This window comes from Corylus avellana, chromosome ca7, assembly GCF_901000735.1.
Source record: "Corylus avellana chromosome ca7, CavTom2PMs-1.0".
NCBI classification, from domain to species: domain Eukaryota; kingdom Viridiplantae; phylum Streptophyta; class Magnoliopsida; order Fagales; family Betulaceae; genus Corylus; species Corylus avellana.
The window spans coordinates 22,851,269-22,871,295 of record NC_081547.1 but is presented as its reverse complement, the minus strand read 5'-3'; the positions used below and the strand labels follow the sequence as shown (position 1 = coordinate 22,871,295).

At 38.5% G+C, this 20,027-nt stretch overlaps 4 protein-coding genes across 6 annotated transcripts; 2 read left to right on the top strand and 2 right to left on the bottom strand.

The window, feature by feature from the left end:
- The first annotated feature begins 1,607 nt into the window (after positions 1-1,607).
- On the top strand, positions 1,608-3,842 carry LOC132188676 (probable N-acetyltransferase HLS1). Its single transcript, XM_059603197.1, has 3 exons — positions 1,608-1,805; positions 1,986-2,119; positions 2,874-3,842. Exons 1-3 carry the CDS (start codon positions 1,608-1,610, stop codon positions 3,730-3,732), a joined length of 1,191 nt encoding a protein of 396 aa, XP_059459180.1. The 3' UTR covers positions 3,733-3,842.
- A 1,630-nt stretch (positions 3,843-5,472) lies between these two features.
- On the top strand, positions 5,473-10,058 carry LOC132188483 (phosphatidyl-N-methylethanolamine N-methyltransferase). Of its 3 annotated transcripts, none has more exons than XM_059602946.1 (3): positions 5,473-5,835; positions 8,369-8,659; positions 9,969-10,058. In XM_059602946.1, the coding sequence occupies exons 1-2, from the start codon at positions 5,591-5,593 to the stop codon at positions 8,616-8,618; spliced, it is 495 nt and encodes a 164-aa protein (XP_059458929.1). In that variant the 5' UTR covers positions 5,473-5,590; the 3' UTR covers positions 8,619-8,659; positions 9,969-10,058. The 3 variants fall into 3 exon arrangements, with proteins under 3 accessions (XP_059458929.1, XP_059458931.1, XP_059458930.1); XM_059602948.1 differs by lacking the exon at positions 9,969-10,058 and adding an exon at positions 9,847-9,925; XM_059602947.1 differs by lacking the exon at positions 9,969-10,058 and having other exon boundaries at positions 8,369-8,789.
- LOC132188481 (photosynthetic NDH subunit of subcomplex B 1, chloroplastic) lies at positions 9,553-14,809 on the bottom strand. Its single transcript, XM_059602945.1, has 6 exons — positions 14,191-14,809; positions 11,234-11,424; positions 10,779-11,036; positions 10,508-10,613; positions 9,983-10,068; positions 9,553-9,890 (listed from the first exon to the last, which is right to left on the bottom strand). The coding sequence occupies exons 1-6, from the start codon at positions 14,779-14,781 to the stop codon at positions 9,725-9,727; spliced, it is 1,398 nt and encodes a 465-aa protein (XP_059458928.1). The 5' UTR covers positions 14,782-14,809; the 3' UTR covers positions 9,553-9,724.
- A 3,022-nt stretch (positions 14,810-17,831) lies between these two features.
- LOC132187136 (probable WRKY transcription factor 40) lies at positions 17,832-19,753 on the bottom strand. Its single transcript, XM_059601333.1, has 5 exons — positions 19,457-19,753; positions 19,264-19,326; positions 18,836-19,162; positions 18,634-18,750; positions 17,832-18,472 (listed from the first exon to the last, which is right to left on the bottom strand). The coding sequence occupies exons 1-5, from the start codon at positions 19,529-19,531 to the stop codon at positions 18,101-18,103; spliced, it is 954 nt and encodes a 317-aa protein (XP_059457316.1). The 5' UTR covers positions 19,532-19,753; the 3' UTR covers positions 17,832-18,100.
- Between the last annotated feature and the right edge of the window lie 274 nt (positions 19,754-20,027).

Genomic DNA, 20,027 nt, shown 5'->3' with positions numbered 1-20,027 from the left:
CCACGCAGGCATCATCATTGCAGGTGTCGGCCGGACCAATTACTGTCCACCACTGCCAGGCCATATATATATATATATATATATATATACATATAATCCATCGGGGGAAAGTACAATTTCTTTTTTCTTAAGATATATAATGTTATAATATAAATAAAATGATTAAATTTAATTAATTTCTTTCCTTTTATAAGCTTAAGCTTTTGAAAGAAGTTGTGATTTTACACGGTATTAAAGTCAGAGGTCATGATGAATTCAAACCTGGACTCCATCAATTCACCCCTTCATGCGGGACGAGAAAAGAATAAATTAGTCTTTAGTTTTATTTAGATTTTAGATTTTAAGATTTTGTATTCTGTAATTTAATAATGAGCTTGGTCCATATATAGTCAGTTAAAATAGGGTTAAAGTTATTTTATAAATAGATAATGGGCTTAGCCCAAAGTGAGTCAAATTAGGGTTATGGTTTATTTTACAATATCTATTTAAATGCTCTGTGTACTCTATGGAGATCAGATTATGATTAATGAAAAAGATGTTTTCTTGGAGGCATGATTGTTCTCTTCTTCTTGGTAGTGAGACTCTACCAAAACCTCATTGTTGATCGGTGAGACTCTGATCAATGTGATTTATCTTATTTTATGTTATTTTTGATATGTTTTCTATTGTTCTCCTTCCATCCTCCGTCACTCCGTTTCATGTGTTTTGACTCACATAATAAAATGAAGTTTGAGCCCACAAGTGATGGCCAGAAAGTGTTAAAGTATTAATTAAATAATTAAATTTATATCTTCTAATTAACTTAGTCTTTTTGAATAAGCGGTAATTAATTTAACATAATATCAGAGCAAAAACCCTAATTTTGAATTATGTCTTTTCATTCACTTTTCATTTCAATTAAATATTACACGTGTTGAACCTTATATTTAAGACAAAGTTCGAACACCCATATTGTAAGAATGAGTATTAGTTAAATTTATCCCTTCTTAAAATCTTAAACTTTTATGATAAACATGCCTTAATTAGTGTGTGGTACTGTAATTAAATTTGGACCATATATGGAGATCTAAGAACTGCCATGCATATATATATAAAACTACCGCATGCCGTCATCGTTCTCATCATTGTACACACGATAATAACTTTGACACTACACATGATATGTATGTTAAAACCATGATAATTGACTTTGGTTTTTAGTCCTTTTTTCTTTTGTTTGATTTATATATAGATCGACATCATAGAAACATATTACTAAAATTAATAAAAATCCAGCGATAATCGAAAAGAATATATCTGGTTCTCACCAATGATATAGTATATTCACCTTTCATCGATCTTTCTTATTAGACTATTCAAATGGATGGAGCTAGAGAATGTGACATAATATAATTGGTGTAACATTGCCTCAATTTAAAAGGTCCACTCAACCTGGTGGAGTTGCCACGTCAGCCCCTTGTCCTATATATATATAAGTAGATAGAGATTGGAGAGCTAGCTAGCAGCCCAGAGAGCACAAAGTACTAGAGATTAAGATAATTTCTACGAGAAAAATATATATATTCACTCTATCTACTATATATATATATATATTGGAGTATATATATATGTCGGTGAAGGTAGCCGCCGAGTACGTGCCAAAACTGGTGGCGGTGAGGGAGTATGATGAAGAGAGAGATAAGGTGGCGGTGGAAGAGCTGGAGAGGCGGTGTGAAGAAGGGCAGCAGGGGAAGCCTTCTCTTGTCACCGACCTAATGGGTGATCCCATATGCCGCGTCCGTCCCTTCCCAATACACATCATGCTGGTAATTATATTTATTTAATTTCTAATAATTACATATATAATTAATTCAAAGCCACATTATATTTGTAATGTGGACGTGACCGACTGATATATGTTGTACATGGAGATCGAGTTATTTAGGTTGTTTTAGTTTTGCATTAATTTAGTCTTACTGACGATGATGTTTGTATTAATTGTCCAGGTTGCCGAGTATGGAGAGGGAGAGGGAGAGATTGTGGGGGTGATAAGAGGGTGTGTAAAAACTGTGACACGTGGGAATTCTGTTTATGTAAAGTTGGCTTATATTCTGGGGCTACGGGTCTCCCCTATGCACAGGTTCCTCTCTCTTTCTCTTTCTATCTCTGTGTTTGTCTGCTTTCTAGATTCTCATCCAATGGCCACCCCACAATTAAAAACAGGATTAGATTCGACAAGAACATGAGGAGGGTAATGTTAATTCCTCGTATCATGGAAATGAGCTATAGCCTGTCCTTGACACATATGTATCCACCATCATGTGTGTGTACGTGCACTTCTGTCACCAAAATGTTCCAAAGGATGTCTCATTCTCTTCTTTCGTATTAATTAATTAATTAATATTATTAATATTGTTAATGATCATCTTTTGATCGAGAAGAACAAGAGGAAAAAGAGAATTGTTTTATCTAGTACGGACAACAAATGATTTATTAAATTCCTAGTCTATGGTATGGTGTGGTGTGGTGTGGTGTGTCCCCTAAATAATTGGCCTTTCTTAATTAACTAAAAATTTCTCCATCAATTATATAATATAGTACTGTGTTAGATATGTCACCAGGCGCAGCCTAGCTCCCACCTATGACTGAGACCACGATTATTTCTTATGTTTTTTAGTCTGCCATGTTATTTTATATCTCCTAAAATGTTCCTTGCTTTTCCCCCCAATAAAGCCCCTTTATAAAGTACTTCACATTTATTCCATTCCACCTGTTTTTAATATATATATATATATATATATATATATAGGTACCATTTGCTTTTTTGTTTTGTTTTGTTTTTTTTTTTTTTTTTGCTTCCTGATTTTAATATAAACTTAATTATTGGCTTACAGAAGGCTTGGAATCGGCACAACACTGGTACAAAAATTAGAAGAATGGTGCAAGCAAAAGGGTGCGGAGTATGCATACATGGCCACGGATTGCACAAACGAGGCCTCCATTAATTTATTTACCATAAAATGTTCGTACAAGAAATTCCGCACGCCTACTATGTTGGTGCAACCGGTCCACGCTCACTACAAACCAATTGGCTCGGGTATTGAGATCGTCAAACTCACCCCACAACTTTCTGAGTCAATTTATCGTCGAATCTTTGCAAACTCGGAGTTCTTCCCAGGAGACATAGACAGCATTTTACGCAACAAGCTCAATTATGGCACTTTCATGGCTTTCCCGAAGAACTTTTCTTGGGATCCAAACGCCGAAATAATAACTAATCTTCCCCCAAGTTTCGCAATCCTAAGCGTGTGGAACACAAAGGAAGTGTTCAAGTTGCAGGTGAAGGGCGTGTCGGCGTTGGCGTACGCCGGCTGCATGGGTACGAGGTTGTTGGACGCGTGTTTGCCGTGGCTGAGGTTGCCGTCGTTTCCCGACGTCTTCCGACAATTCGGGGTGCACGTTTTGTACGGGCTACACATGGAAGGTCAACATGCATCGCGCCTCATGAAATCGCTATGCGCCTTTGCGCATAATCTGGCTCGGGACGACGTCGGATGTGGGGCCGTGGTGGCCGAGGTGGGACAGCGGGACCCGGTTCGAGAGGCGATCCCACATTGGAAGAGATTCTCGTGGGCTGAAGATATGTGGTGCATTAAGAGGCTTGGAGATGAAAGTGAAAAATGTGAGCCGTCTGATTGGATGAATCGCCAATCATCCTCATCCGTGATTTTTGTTGATCCACGTGATTTCTGATGACGACACCGTTTTGTTTTAGCTTGATTGACTCACGTATCAGTATAGCTCGTGTTTTCTCAAAGAAAACAGAAGATCAAGTGTCTTGTACCATATTGTCCAATTCAAGGTGGAAGCATCTAATGAAAGACAAACAAAATCATGTTTGATAATGGTTCTCCTAATTGTTTGATTTTGTGATTGTAAATTAAGCAAAATCTTAAAACATAATCAACTCTAATAATCAGGTTCACCAATCCCTATGAACTCATGATCTCCAAGATTATCCTTATATGTTCAAACCACGCCACAAGCCTAACTCCTCAAAGACCAATTTGGTCAAATCTTCCCAAATCCCAAGTCATCAACTTCTTGTTCGACTTAATTCCCAAGTTCCATCTTTTAAAGAGTAAACTGCTGTAAGACATAATGGTAGAAGCTAAAATCAAGTATAAGTCTACGACTTAGTGAGCAAAGAACACGTGAAAGACAATTATCAATGCAGTAAACCCAATATTTAATAAAATCAATATCATGTAAAATAGTTTTTGGCAGAATATCAATGCAAAGGATGAAAATGCATTATACATATAGTACATGTTATAGCAGAAATGTAGAGTCGTAGCTCAACTCCACATGGTTTACCTATACCATTAACTTTTTTACAGTGAGATTTGTGCATTCCCAAAAATCTCTGGTATAACACTGGTGCCTCGGTGAAGTAATACAATAGCAACTATTAACTAGTAGCCCGATCGGGTCTGACCCTGGGTGACACACTACTAGCGATGTTTTGTCGTGATCACCATTCGTAAATGGTTGCATTAGTCATTTAGCTAAACCTTTGGATCTAAGTGGCAAAAATATAAACATAAATTTGGACCATAAGGTCAAGTTTGTATAATTGTAAGCCCATGACTGTTATGCATACATGGAAGTCATGTCATACGATGCACTTTATCTTTGTATTTTACATGCTTGCAATGATAAATACTTATATGACATTTCATACTTTTAATTTCCGATATTTTGTGTTCACAAATTAAATTTTACATCGTTTACAAAGTATTTTTCTTGCAAGTAGTAAGCATACATGTTTCATACATTAAATAATATGCCAACAAAAAACACATAATAGTATCTATGAATTTCACTCACTTTGATCATTGAAATTACCCTGGAAACTATCCTTGAACTCTTCTGCAACGCTCTCTTTGAAAAAGCCTACTTTTAGAAGATTCTATCGGATCAAATACCTACTCTAAGAACCAAAAAAACTAATAAAACGGGATGTTGGAACTGGAATTGATCAATCACAGGGTTTTGTTTATCGATCCTAGAGCTTGCTAATCGACCACAAGTGACTGCTGATCAATCCTAGAGGCTGCTAATCGATTTCAACTTGTCTCAAACACACCCAAAACCCGAAAAGACATATCCCGACACGAGTCATTATATAATTTAGATTTATACGTGGCATACTAACATAATCGGTCAACAATTTAGACAGAATTTGATAGTAAAGATTTATTTGTTAGTTTTGCGTAGTACATGAAGCTTTCAGATTATTTTTATAACATAAAGAATTTATTGCAAATTAGTGTACTACAAGTACTGATTTTATAATTTTTCCAATAACAAAAGCAAAATTCGCATGCCACCATAGCAATGTATGATTTATCACATATATGCCCTGGCCCAATACATTTCTAAAGCCACAATAAATTGCTTTAAGCCCAAAATCCAAAAACCATAGCCTGGGCAAGAGTCTCTCTCTCTATCTCTCAGAGACTCAGACTGTCAGACACACGCAAACACGCAGGCAGGGGGGAACAGATATTTTCTTCCCGAGAAAGTGAAAGGGAAAACACTCAAACAAATGGGGATAGCAGCCGCGGTTGGGGTTTTGGTGCCGTTCCCATTTTACTACTTGCTTTGGACCAGACCGCAGTCGTGGGTGGACCTGTGTGGGAAGGGGCGGGACCCATCAAAGGTGATGGCCCACGTCTCCCATTTGCTGAAGCTGGTTCAGTTGGTCTCACTCTTCTCTGTGTCCTCCCTCTCTTGGCCTCCCCCTCTCTACTTCTGGCCCCTCCTCGCCTTTGGCCAGTTCCTCAACTTCAGGTCCGTCCTTTCCTGTCTTTATGCAATATTCATGTGCGTGCGTGTGTTTGTGTGTGAGATGGGACATTGGGATGTTTGTTAGGTGCACCTGTCAAATTTTGGTTCTGGGGTTAACTTAGAATTATGAATGTGTTATTTTTGGATAATATTTATGTCCTATCTTTGACGTCTCTTTAGAAAATCATCTTATGTTTGGTTTTTGCAAACAATGTACTGTGTAATTCTTGTCCTTACGGTGCCTTGTATTTTTGAAGAATAGAAGTGTCACCAAGTGTAATTATTATATAATAGGCTTGTATCTTGTTAATTGTTTTGCATGCTTTCATTAGTTCCATTAGTTCATTAATGTAGATGTCAATAGAATCAGTGAAAGATTTAAAGCATTAAAAGATTGGGAGAGGCATGCCACAAGTCTCTTATGTGTTTATAACATCCAAAAATGATTTCTGTACTTAGAGCTTGGATAATTGGTGTCAACTAGCCATTGGGATGATCTCCTTTTCCAGCGCATATGGTTATTGATAAAATGATTTACTTCCTTGATTGTTAGTTAGTACTGATCCATAAACTGTTTTTAGCAGAGACCTAAAGGTTCAGAGCAAATGCAGCCATGCCCCTCTAGAATGTATGTCATACTGTTACAATTCCCAGGCTCTAATTGAATTGCCCTTCAAATTTGAGAAATGGTACTGATGTTAGGTTCATATTGATGCACCAAGTGCACACATTAATTTCTTCAAACACCGGCGTGTGTGTTAGTATCCTTGTAAATTAGACTCATACAAAAATGGAATGGAGATCAATTTATGGACAATAATAAGGAAAAAAAGAAAAGAAAGAAAGAACTTTAACGAAGGGATTTGGTGGGGGGGGAGCAGAAGTCGAAGACAAGCCTGCAGGCAATGTGATAGGAGCCTAATCCTAAGTACCAGATAAGATGAAGATAAGGAGGCTAGAGTGTTAGTTCAATTGGATTTCTTATTGTTGTTAGTGGTAAGGGGCGTTAGTTTACTTGGTGTCCTGTTATATTCGATAGGTTAAGATAATATGTGCTCTATTTTGTTATCATCAAAACAGAGAGTGGGATGAGGTTGTTAGGATTTGTTCTCTTTGATTTGAGTTATTATCTTCAAGTAGTTGAATATGGATCGGGTGAATTTTTTATATAACGAAGTGCACTTGATCTGTTTGGTCATTTTATCAAAAACATTGATTGTGGTTTTGCCTCCCACCCTAAGTGAAGCACTTTCTTCAATCAATTTACTTGATTGTCGTGTGGGTTTCCATCATAGAGTTGGTTCTTCATCCCCTTGTCTGAGAACTGTGTGTGGGGCTTAGGGGTTGAATCATCTGAATCCCAGCTGAGAATGCAATAGTTACAGTTATGTGATCCCAGGCACTGAAGGAAGGAGAAAAGCACACAGGAATTAGAAAAAAAAAAAAAAAAGTTAAGGAGAAGGGGAAGAACCTGTAGGTCGTCAGGTTTGGCACTGCTTCAATTTGAAGAGCAGAAGTAGCATTTATTGGTTGTAAATTTTATGAATTACTAGATAGTTTCTGGAGCAAGTACTTGTTTTCTTTGTAGGGTGGAGGAAATTCCATCTTGGGGGACTGAGGGATCAGGTGGGTTTAAAATTTCAAAATGCAAAGCCAGCCTTTGGCAGGGGATTGTGGCTATTGAGCTGTGTAATAAGAATGACTAAGGATTATAAGGGCGAATCACCTTTAAACGATAGCCATATCTATGTATTAGGGTTGAGGATTCCCTTCCTAGATTGCTAAAGGAAATTTGCAATAGTCAAAGAAACTTTTTGACAATGTCTTGTCCTTTTTTCTTTGCCTCAGATCAGAAGTTTGTGGCATCTCATGTAGCAGCAGGTCATTTGCTTCCCATGATGATTATGGTTTTACGAACTGGCAGAATGAGTTTGTTAATAGGAGCATATTGAAAGCACTGAATTAATCTTATTTATCAAAAAACAAAATTGGACTAATCTTAACAGATATAACATAGAAGTCTGCATGAGCTTGGTAGGCTCCACACTTCTCTGGCTACTGTTATTTGTTGGAAACTGAGCTTCATTAAAAAATAGTTTATCTAAGGCTTAATTTGTTTCAACCAGAAGTAAAACTAGAGAAGAAAACCATGAGAACTGTTAGATCATGCTTGTAACTCCTACGAAGGATTTAATTACTTTGTTCTTATAGCTTTCACTAAAGTGTTGCATACTACGGAATGACAAGAGCATGCATAACGGCTATTTTCTAGAAACTCATACTCACAACAGTAAAAGGAAAAAAAACGAATGCTCTGTCTTCATTTTGGAGGACCACTGTTTACTTTCAGATAAAATGTCAATTGCTTATGCTCCAGTGGTGATATCTTAAATATTTTCTAAACTACTTAGAAATTTAGCTGGTAATTTATGTGCTTTCCATGAATAAATTTGTGGTTCGGATTATTGCCTTTGTTTGCTGTGTTGTTTTTTACTATCTATCTCTTAGTTGGTGTACTAAAACTGTCAAATTACAGGGTGTTTCAGTTGCTTGGTGAATCTGGAACTTACTATGGAGTTCGCTTTGGAAAGAACATTCCCTGGGTGACAGAATTCCCTTTTGGGGTTATTAGAGATCCTCAGTACGTAGGAAGCGTTATGAGTCTTCTTGCATGTCTTTCTTGGGTGCCCTTGCAATACATTCTCCTCTGGTCACTCGGCTATGCCTTCATGATATATGTAGAATCAAAGGAAGATCTAGCCACTCGGGCAAAGCTAGTCTCATGATTTGATCATGGAAGAACTAACTGTTCCTCAGATTGTCCAAGGTAGATTGTCTAGAGGTGTTTCTTTTCTTTCAGCTCTTTGCTTCTCTTTCTCTTTCTCTTTCTTCTTAATAAAAAGAGCCGACACCTGATATTTTGGACTTTTCTTCCTTATCAGGGCATTTCTCTTATATACTTTCTGCGTACTTTTTTTCTTTGAAAAACTAGGTGAAAGCTATTTGGAAATTGACTTTCCTAGGAATTAAATGTTGTGCTTTTTTATGAGGGAAGGCATTAGAATTGCCACGTGAAGGAGTGGCAACCATCTCTAAAATTAAATTTGTGGCCTTTGGAAACCCTTCGGGGAATGCACAGGTATTTCAACAACAAAACAATGATCTTTTCATGAAAAACATTTAAAGTTTGTGCATTTAACAGTGTACATAAAGTCAATGCTAGCACCTGTTTTAAAAAGTTTAAATGATATTGTATCATGTACATCGTTAAATATATCAACTTTAAATTCTAACCATAAAATAAATATTATCATTGCATTAAAAATGGAGAGGGTACTTGTCACTTCAACAAGGCTTTTGTGTAGAAACATTTGCGTCTAGCAATTGTGGCAACATTACCAAGAGGCTGACTTCAAATTTAGTTAATTTCTTGTAAAAGCTCCCGAAGATGGGCTAGAGATTTTAAGTAAAAAAACGTTATTTTTAAGCTTTTGGCAAAAGTGTGTTTTAGCAATTTTTGTGCATTTTGGACTCTTAAAAACGCTTTCAATTTCTTTTACCAAACGGGTACTTTATTTTCAAACGGACTTTTGAGTATTACACGGACTTTTAAGCCTCTCAAACACATACACAAACAGACTCTAAAATGAAATATTATGTTTCACATATTCGGCGGCAGGGTAGTTCAAACTAAATTGTGTTAAATAAATTTTATCCATGATAAATTTGGGGAAAGGTATGTTTAGCCAGAACAATTTGCAGAAAATTTGATATTCTTCTATACAATTGAAATGGAAACAATTCCAAAATAGCAGCAACAATAACAAAAACCATAAAAAGTAAAAAAAAAAAAATTATAAAATGAAAAAAAGGAAGTGACCCTCTTCTTCTTCTAGGCTAGAGCTAGGGACACATCAAAAATTTGAAGTACTTTCTTAACAGCTTGAATGTCAATATCTATTAATTTTCCTGTCTTGGAGGAAACAATAACACATTTCTTCTCTTCTGCATTAGGAACAAATAGTTTCCCCTTTTCTTCAGAGCAAAACAATGCGATGCTGCAGCAAATATGTGTAACCATTTCAAACTTGTGCCTTTTTAACTTCTATCTAAACTTATCTGAGTTTATTTGTCAGATGAAATGAATTACCTGGGTTTTTCCCGTGCACTTGCAAGTTGGATAGCTGCTGTGTTTGTAGCAATCACCCCAGCTGAGTCATTGATAAGGGCTGCCAGCTGAAGCAGAGGAAACCCCAGCAGAATCAAGTGACAGTATTGGAACTTGAAAATGCTCCATGTTTTTAATCATCTAGCATTATCATTCTTCATCTTTTCGTAGAAAATTTATACTATTGCTGTATGTTCTAAACATAACATGCAAAATCACCGTGCGAGAGAAGGCATTTTCATGAAGAGAAATGCTACATGTATTGCTAAATTCTAAGTGCTTACTCCTTGATGTGGAAGTGAAAACCGTCATTGAATTTTAGACGGGTTAATCTGTATATAAGATATCAATAGTGATTTTCACTACCACATCGGGTGGTTTCCTTTCTAGTATACCCAGATAAGTTTTCTACCATTTTACGCATTTTTGCTGACGTTTGCTTTTTCTTTTTATCTTTTCGTACACTAGTTTTTCTACACAAGAGCAAGTGAAAGAAGAAAAAGTTACCTGGCCAGGAGTTGTGATGAACACAATGCTTGCATCATCTCCAACAAGTTCTTCCACATTCTCCCTTTCTTTCTCATGTGGAATAACAAAAACTGGCCTAGGTCCCCTGTTAACAAATACAATCTCATGTCAATGCTTTCCACATGAGAGTGTCTTTTTAACTCTTTTTTTTTTTTTGGCTGAGTAGCAGAGTTATGTATGCTCTTTGCATTTCAAACAGCAGTTTTTTTCTTTTCTTTCCTTTCTCTTTTTTCTATAATGAATTCAGTACCTTATAAAATCTGCTATTTCAGCCCACACTTCAATTGGTAGCAAGCTATCAGTATCCCCCTTAGACTGCATTGAGGCCTTGGAATCCGATTTTATCCCATGAATTACAACATATCTTCCTTTCTCTGCTCCTGCTTTCCTATATTTTGCCTCTACAACTGCCTTCAGCTTCCTTGAAATGGCTACTCTGAGAGGAGGCACATGTTGCCTTGGCACGCTTCGAAATGGTTTCCCCAACCAATCAAGCATCTGATGATACCTAATCAAACAAATCATAACATAGTAAGTCACTCTGTACTTTCTGGTTAATCCATGTACATTTTTCTGCTACTTTGGAGACTTGGGCCATCCAAAAACATTATATCCTGCAGAACAAAATTCTGTTTGGAAAGAACAATATCTATGTTTACTAAATATTGAAGTACCTAAATCATTTGTCTTGTATTGTAAACTCACATGTTATATCCTCCATCAGAGAGATTGGTACTATCTGGAACAAATGTGTGGGAGAGAAGTAATCCTGCCCCTGCAGAATTGACATTTGGGTAAATGTAGCTAACTCTATCTCGAGCTGTTGTCATGAACAAGAATGCCGCATGCCCTAGCCCTGCTAGCCTGGTTGACAACACCATGTCATAGTACCTATTCTGCAGCAACAATTGAAACCCACCTGAATAATCACTTGTTATACATAAAGTTGCAAAGAGAAACTATAGCTACTGTGTAAAAGCTTATAAATTGCATCATTTGCAGAAGAAAAAAAAAATAGATTTGCTGATTATTTTTCTTACATGATTATCAAGAAATCACCGAAGAGAGCAAAAGCTTTTGAAAATAAGTATAGTATTAGAAATATTGCATATTCAAGAAATGAGTTGATTTTCTGTTCACAAATGATTTAAAACCAAGTTGATCTAGTATTTTTTTTTTTTTTTTGGAAGTTTGTCAAACGCCCTGTTTAAGTGTTAATGTGGGTTAAAATGCCTTTGAGGTAACTGTGGTAAAAGTCTAATATCAAATGGCTACCCTTTACGTCGGTTTGAGTTTGCGATTTCAAAAAATACGATTTTGAAATATGTAATTTGAAAACGTGATTTTTAAAAACACAATTAGACCTTTAAAATTGTAGTTTAGCCTTTAAAACTGTACGTTTTCAAAAAAAACATCTTCTTAACTGCGATTTGAAAACACAGATTTTCTACTTTTTTAACTTGTAATTTTGTAAAAATGCAATCCTAAACAGTTTATTTTTTACGATTTGGTTTAAAATCACACTTTTTGTCTATGAAATCATAATTCCAAATGCACCCAAAGTTCCGTTTAATTTGACGTAAAATGGTTTTCGTCGGAAAATATTTTTAGGAAAGCCATTTTCCCTGAAAATGTTTTTTGTCAACAACATTTTATGGCGCTTATCGTGCGCACGGAAAATAATTTTTTTTAATATTTTTTTTTTCCAATAAGGTCCCCGCCAAGACTTGTTTGGGACCCCACTGGAAGTTGCTCGGGACCTCACCCGCACCTACCCAAGACTTGACTGGGACCCGCCCGGGACTTGCCCGGGACCCCACCGACATCTGCCTGGGACATGCCCAGGACTTGATCTGGACCCGCCCGGGACTTGACAGGGACCTGTCCGGGACGTGACCAAGACCTCACCCAAACCCGCCTGGGACTTGCCCGAGACCCCATCGAGACTTGACCGGGACCCGCCCAGGAGTTTTCGTGGACTCGCTCGGGACCTACTCAAGACCTTGCCTGGACTTGACCGGGACCCAACCGGGCAAGTCCTAGTCCAATCCCGGTAGGGCCCCAAGCAAGTTTCGGGCAAGTCTTAGGCCAGTCCAAATGGGGTCCCAGGCAGGTCCCGGTCAAAACCTAGGTGAATCCTAGTCCAGTCTCGGGTGAGTCCTAGTTAAGTCCCGAGTGGGTCCTGATCAGGTTCCGGGCGAGTCCCGGTGGAGTCCCAGTCAAGTCTCGAGTAGGTCCCGACAGCGTCCCCGGCAAGTCCCGAGTGGGTCATAGGCGGGTCCAGGGCAAGCCCTGGGCGGGTCCAAGTTTAGTCCCGGTCAAGTCCTAGGTGGGTCCCAGTCGAGTCCCGAGCAGGTCCCGATTAGGTCCCAGGTGGGTCCTTAGCAAGTCCCTGGCAGGTTCAGTCAAGTCCCAGGCGGGTCTCGGGCAAGTCCCGGGCTGGTCCCGGCGGGGTCCTAGGCAAGTCCCGGGAGGGTGCCGGTCAAGTCCTGAGCGAGTCCTGGTCTAGTCCTGGTCAAGTCCCAGGTAGGTCCTAGTCAAGTCCCGAGCGGGTCATTGTCAAGTCCCGGGCAGGTCCAATCAAGTCCCGGGCGGGTCCGAGTTAGGTCCCAGGCAAGTCCCAGTCAGGTCCCGGGCAAGTCCCGAATGGGTCCTAGTCAAGTCTCAACGGGGTCTCGGTCAAGTCTCAGGCAGGTTCCGGGCAAGTCTCAAGCGGGTCCTAGGGGGACCCAGGCAGGTCCAAGTCAAGTCCCGGGCGGGTCCAGGGCGAGTCTTAGTCAAGTTCCGGGCGAGTCCTGAGCAACTCCCGGTCAAGTCCTGGGCGGGTCTCGAGCAGGTTCCGGACAGGTCCAGGTCGGGTCCCAAACAAGTCTCGGCGAGATTCTGGGCGGGTGTTGGCAAAGTCTGTCGATTTAAGAATGAGATGCTCATAATTGGAAATTGGTTTATGGTTTTCAAAACTGAAAATCATTTTCCGAAAATTAAAGAAGAATTTTCGGTCAAAAGAAAAATATTTTCCGTTGACCACTATTTTACGTCGAAATAAACACCGTAAAATGCGAAAAATCATTTTCTTAAAAGCATTTTATATCGAAGTAAACGGAGCTTTAGTTTCAAAAGTGTTGTAAATAGTACTTGTTTGAGCCTAAGCATCAAGATATTACTTCTATCCACTTCCATCCATAATTTTAACATGTAAACATGTAGACACGCCAAACCAATAAGAAAATGACACTTGGCTCATATGCTTCATTAATTTTCTTTTAGAAAAAAAAATAAAAATAAAAATAACAAAATAACAAAAACAAAAATAAAAATAATACTTCAAAAAAAAGTTTAGAGTGGTCAAGCCATTTCCTATTGCCGTTTAGGATGGCCAAACTACTCTTACAGCTGGGATGGGAGTGGTTTCCACCCCCCTTAGGCCTTAGCCATAGTTTTAAATTTTCTTTTAAATTTTAATGAGGCATGTGTGCCAAGTGTCATTTTTTGATTGGTTTCGCTTGTAAAGTACAATACTAAATTAGTCATTTTTTATTACGTTTTTTATTAAGTAAGAATAATATCCCGCTAGTTATATTGGAGGGTTATTTTTTACTCTTCTTATAACTAACCGAGTAAGATTCAAATGAAATAGACTTCAAGATATGGGAGCCACCGACCTTAAGAAGTCCAACCATGTCGGTATACTCGGCTGGCTCGGGGTAATCGTCATCAGGATCATAAACATTAGCCCACCTCACATTCTTGTTCATTTCATACGCCTGCTTCCCTCTGGCCGACGCCAACACGTCCACCTGAACACCCGGGTACCTGTCCTTGATCAGCTGAATCGCCGGAAAGAAGAGCAAATTCTCATACACGCCGCCGGAGACCATGCAGCAGCACCTCCTCACGTCGCCTCTAACTTTCAACGCCAAGGACGCGATTTCCACGTTGTAACCCGCCGGGAACTTCAGGAACCCGTAGGGGCTGTTGGGGTTATCCGGCGGCCGATCGTCCTCTTCTTGCTTCCCGTCGTTGAACAATCCGCCGTACTCCATCTCCGGGTCCTCTCCGTCGTCGAACGGGTCGAGCCAGGAGTTCTTCTTCTTGTGTTGGGCGTTGAGGCTGCTGATTGGTCTCTTGCCGCAATGAGGGTGGTCTGGTGGGTGCAGGAAAGAGAGTTTGGTGGAGTGGAGTGAGGGAAATGAAGCTGGGTTTGTGAGAAAGGGTGATAGGGGTACTTTGGGGATTAGAGAAGTTGTAGCCATGGATGAGGACTGAGCGCTTCTTCTGGTTCAGTTTCTGGTTTTATTGTTAAGGCATATGAGTGTGTGGATGGTAGTTGGATAAGTGGGCCACCAAATTCTTTTTCTTTTTTATAATTTTTGGGGTAATTTGCTAAGTCTTTTTTAGAATTTTACTAACAAATAACTCAATACACAAAATATTCAAAAATAATTTCACTTTAATATCACATTACATTCAAAGAGCAATGAAAAATACTACTTAGCATTCTCAACTATCAATCTCACATCGTTAGAACAAAGAGAATGCTTGAAGATGGATGTTAAAGGTATTAATTAAGTGATTAAATTTATATTTTTTTATCAGTTTAAGTTTTTGAGATAACTGGTTATTTAACATGGTATCATAGCCAAATTTATGAGATCGAACCTTGACTCTATTAGTTCATCCCAATGTTGAGCCTCACGCATTAAAAAGGAGTTTAAGTTCACACATGAATGTTAAAGTATTGATTAAGTGACTAAATTTACTTCTTTCTAACATTGACTTTATTTACCTCTTTCTATCAATTTAAGCTTATAAAAAAAGTTGCGACATCTACTGTCTAATCAAACTATATTGACTAATTTAATCATTTGTACAAAAAAAAAAGTTTTTAATTAAATAATAAGAGTTTTTTGACATATCCGCATAAGAGGGGGGAGGGGGATTCGAACTGGTGACCTCCACTTCATTGGATGATATGAATCAGCAATAACTCTTATTATTTAATTAATGAAGTTCATGAAATGACGTGGCAAAGTTGGATTGGTTACTGAGAAGCTTTTTCTCACTTTATTTCCGTCTCTGATATTCGTTTTTTTCTCAGTCAAAAATCTTCACTCAAATTTTCCTCTGCGCATCCAGAGAAACTACACACTCTCAGCTGGAAATGTCGGGCCCATCGCGGGTACGGTCGATGAACATTGCCGAGTCCGAGTCTCGGCCGGCCCTTAGCCCACCGGGAACAAGGCCCGGCCCACCGATCCCCGAAAACCCATGAAGAAATCCGATACCAAGCACAAAGAAATCGACAGCACCGTCCCCGCAACCGATTGGTCCGATTCCTGTACTCAATTCTCCGAAACGCGAAACGGCGCCGTCTGTACTGGGTCGGAAGGATTCAATGACCGCGTCGTCGTCGCCGTCTACCGCCGATACGTCGTCGTTGAGTGGGGATGCTGGGGTGAGGCGGAGGCAATCTGGGTGGAAGACTGAACAGGCTGAGAAGGTCGAGAGAGTCGGTGGTGGGGTTGCTTAGAAAGCAAGAAACGGTGCGCTTGGAGTACGCCCAATACCGGTATGCTTATGTTTCTCTTCTTTTTAATTTCATGTTAATATAAAGTTTGAAAGCTTTGCTTGATTTGTGATTTTGGGAACTACTAAATGCTCATTATTGGTTGCTCTTCCTGTTCTAAAGAGTGATGAAGGTGAAATATTTATCTTTAGTTTTGCTTCTTCTCTTGTATGTATATTAACCAGACGATATGTGTATAGAAAATGAGAGAGATGAATACTATTTTCTTAAAAGTGTTTCGTTTTTTTTATGTTTTTGTTTTGCATAATATGGTACGGCCAGTTTGATTAACTATGGTTTGAATTCTTTGAGTTAGAATATAAATTAAATTATTAAATTAGTCATTTTTTATTCGTTTAAATATTTTAGAGAAATAGTGATTTAACATCGTATCAAAGTGAAAGGTTCTAAGTTTGAATTTTGTTTCCACCAATTTACCTTACATTTCAATTAAATATTTTAAGTGTTAGGAGTCCAACGTGCCCCATTTTCCTAAAAGAAAAAGGAGGGTGGTCCAATATGTTTCTTTCTTTCTCACTTCTCCTCCTACCAACTCGATGAAGCCGACCAACTCAATTAAATCGGCTGTGCGTGTGTTGTGTGTGGCACAGTCCGAAGGGAGTGTGCATGAATTGGTGAGGTGTTGAGCCGTGTGTTTTGTGTGGTTCTCTTTGATGGGCAACTTTAAGGAATGTTAGTTGTCAAATGGCTTTTAGAATTTTGTGGGTTTTTAAGTGGTGGGCTTATTTTTTATTTATATGTCCGCACAAGAGGAGAAGAGAGATTCGAACTAGTTGACTTTCGCTTCATTAAGCGTGGTTCTAACTAATTGAGCTACCTCTTCACAACAGTAATGAGCTTATTTGGAATGATTTGTATGTATGCATAGAGGTGTTTTTGGACTTCGACCCCTCTCTTGTTTCAAGATTAAATGAAGCTGCAAGAAAAAAATAATAATAATAAAATTGAAAATGCACGGCAAACGTACAAGGTTGAGACCATAATTTATTGTTCGTGTTATCTAGTTATTCAGTACTATTGCAGATTGAAAATGAGCTCATTTTAGGTTTTGGGAATTATTGATGATTTGTTTGGTGAGAAAGCACCTGTTTTCTTACAATGTAGTGCACTGTTGAAAAATCATTCTTCTCCCATTAATCTCAAGAATCAAGCCAGTTTACTGTTACCCACACAAACACTTATCCTCTCGATTTCTAATAAAATGGATAATATTTAATATTTATTTTATATACATGATGTCAATGTTAGCACATTTTTTTTAAAAAAAATTAGAGTATATGATATCATGTGTACACCATTAGATAAACAAACTTTAAATCTTAACCATGAAATAAAACTTTGTGAACCATAAGCCTATTGTTAGCGTGTTCCGGTACCCTCACCCGGTTCCAAATAATGAACATGGATCGATATTCTCAAATATTACACTTTTCTTTTTTTCTTGTTCTTTTTTTAATCAAATGGGAAAATTAAGTTACACAACATAACATTCCTCACTGTCAATTCTTGATCATAGTCGGATTAAAAATGAGATTGAATGGAACATATATATATATATATATATAGCTGGTTGGTTTATACATAACTTGTTTCTTGGTCGTCTGAGGTTTAGGCTTCCAACATTTGTAGAATTAGTTCAACTCATTTCGCAATTGTTGAGCCTTAATTACAGAAATGAAAGGACCAAAAAGGTTGCAGGACTGAGACCAGCAGTAGTTTTCCATTGTTATCAAGGTTCAAGAAATATCCATAGTAGGATGTGAAACGATGTATAAAGAGGCCATGATTGAGCACCAGAACCAGACTCTTCAAGTGTTTTACTGTTTCAGTAGACAGTATTCTTAATTTAGTCCGAGGTTCAACAATTATATGTTCCTAGCTAGCTAGATCTTCTTTCCCTCGATCTTCCCAATGTTGTATTTACATAAACATCGATCCTAATCCTCTAAATACCCATACAAAGCTATTTCAATACAATAATTTCTTCACCATTTTTCTGTTGTATTTTGGTGTAGAATTCTTCCCGAAATGGCTGCGGCAAGAGCTGCTGTGAAATTGGGATCTTTCGTCAAGGAAGAAGCCATCTGCTCCACCAAGAAGTGTCTCACTTCCGGCGAATCCATTCTGGGTTTTGATTGCTTGGCAATATCACTGTTGGGTTTCGCTTTAATTGTCAAGTCAAGAGTTGTGAGGGCTGTCGTTGCAGCCGAGTTGAGAGGCGCCGAGCAAGGGAGTGAACCGATGGTCACGCAGCGGTTCGAGCCAGATGTTGCCTCCAGCTGAGTAGGGTTGGGATGGTTGTGCTCCCCTTCGTAGGTTGCAACCAACACAGATTGGTCTTCCACGCTTCTTTGCACCTGAAGATCCAAAATAATATCATGAGCACAAACTCCTTAACATATTCTTTCTAAATATCAATCAAATAGGAAATTGAGTGAGGAATTGGTTCATTTTCTTCTTAGTTGAACTGAAAGACAGACAACGTGTGCGTGCAACAGAACATTTGAAGATCACTAACCTTCTTTTTAACGGGGCAGCTTGGAGCAAAAGAACATTTGAAGTAAGCTCTAGGACAGGGATTGTCTCTGGTCACCTTCTGACCATATTTCCTCCATTGATATCCATCCTTCACAACCTACAAAGGAAAACCATGTCATTTTATGCCCACCCACACAGACAGACGGAGGGAGAAAGAGAAAGAGAGATTGGTAGAGACTTACAAGGCTGGAATCGGATGCTTCAGTTCTGACATAAGCCTTGGAAATCTTTGCCTTAATGGTTTCTTCTTTGGGTTTCTTGGATGGCAATTCCTCATCAGTTGAGCTGCTCTCTGAATTTCCACGAACTCCATTGACATTATTGGTGTTGCTGCTTTCTGACTTCCTTTTCCTTGATTCGCTTATAAGCTCCTTTTCAGAGTTCTTGCTCATATACTCCGTCAATTGTCCCCTCAGAGCATTGTAATTCTCGCACATCACCGTTAACATTTCCGTCAGCTTCTTATTTTCTGCGCTCACGCGGTTCATCTCCTCCACTAAAGCCCCACTCTGAACACATCATCCGAACACCACAAAATCTCAGCACCCATGTAATAATGAAGAAAAATAAGAAAAGAAAAAAGAAAAAAGAGAATTAATCAAAAACCCACCTCTTCTTTTACAGAAACCTTCCTTCCAAAGTCGACAAAATTATTGCTTTCCTCCTCTTTGTTCTGAAATTGAATAAAAAACAGAAAAAAAAAACATCTTCTTAGTTAATTTCATGACATCAATTGAAGTGAAAATGAGCTTCTGGGAACGGATGGATGGATGGATGAAAAGATTAAATTTCCAAGTACGTACCGAAGCATCCTCGAGAACCCGGATGGGATTGGCGTTAAGATCCAAGCGAGTGCTTCTCCATGAAGAAAAATCCATAGCCGCCGTATTCCGAGCAAGCAAAATTCAAGTTTCGACCGGCTCAAAGCTGTCTCAGATTGACCAAGAAACAAAGAAAAAAAAAGCTATGCTGGCTCCTCTATCAATTGTTCGTTGAATTGGGCGTGTGAATATATATAGAGAAAAAGAGACAGGGAGAGAGAATTAAAAAAGAAAAAAAAAAAGAAGGACAAGTTGTGAGGAAACTTGGTGGAAATGGAGAGAAAGGGGGCATGTGGAGTTCAAGTGGGTAGACAGTAAAGATAATAGATAGATTTATAGTGCATGGTTTTTTGTTGAGTTGGGTAAAATATTAAAGAATGTGATGGGTGGGAACGTGTCGGTTGCATTGAAATTCCAGGCACAAAAATTTCAAAGTCAAGCACGCCATCAAATGAATAAACAATGGATGGAAGGAGAAGTTCCATCTTGACCCGCTGCTTTCTCTTTCATTATCTGCTTTTCATTATGGGTTTTTGTTATGTATGGCCATTCA

Excerpts from the sequence above, each read along its gene's own strand:
- LOC132187136 (XM_059601333.1), bottom strand. The coding sequence starts at position 19,531 with ATGGATTTTTCTTCATGGAGAAGCACTCGCTTGGATCTTAACGCCAAT. Across the intron at positions 19,327-19,456 it reads GGGTTCTCGAGGATGCTTCG|AACAAAGAGGAGGAAAGCAA; the intron begins GTACGTACTTGG and ends ATTCAATTTCAG. Across the intron at positions 18,751-18,835 it reads AAGCATCCGATTCCAGCCTT|GTTGTGAAGGATGGATATCA; the intron begins GTAAGTCTCTAC and ends TTTCCTTTGTAG.
- LOC132188483 (XM_059602946.1), top strand. The coding sequence starts at position 5,591 with ATGGGGATAGCAGCCGCGGTTGGGGTTTTGGTGCCGTTCCCATTTTAC. Across the intron at positions 5,836-8,368 it reads GGCCAGTTCCTCAACTTCAG|GGTGTTTCAGTTGCTTGGTG; the intron begins GTCCGTCCTTTC and ends GTCAAATTACAG.
- LOC132188676 (XM_059603197.1), top strand. The coding sequence starts at position 1,608 with ATGTCGGTGAAGGTAGCCGCCGAGTACGTGCCAAAACTGGTGGCGGTG. Across the intron at positions 1,806-1,985 it reads TCCCAATACACATCATGCTG|GTTGCCGAGTATGGAGAGGG; the intron begins GTAATTATATTT and ends TTAATTGTCCAG. Across the intron at positions 2,120-2,873 it reads CGGGTCTCCCCTATGCACAG|AAGGCTTGGAATCGGCACAA; the intron begins GTTCCTCTCTCT and ends ATTGGCTTACAG.
- LOC132188481 (XM_059602945.1), bottom strand. The coding sequence starts at position 14,781 with ATGGCTACAACTTCTCTAATCCCCAAAGTACCCCTATCACCCTTTCTC. Across the intron at positions 11,037-11,233 it reads TCTGATGGAGGATATAACAT|GTATCATCAGATGCTTGATT; the intron begins GTGAGTTTACAA and ends TTGTTTGATTAG. Across the intron at positions 10,069-10,507 it reads TCATCACAACTCCTGGCCAG|CTGGCAGCCCTTATCAATGA; the intron begins GTAACTTTTTCT and ends CCTCTGCTTCAG.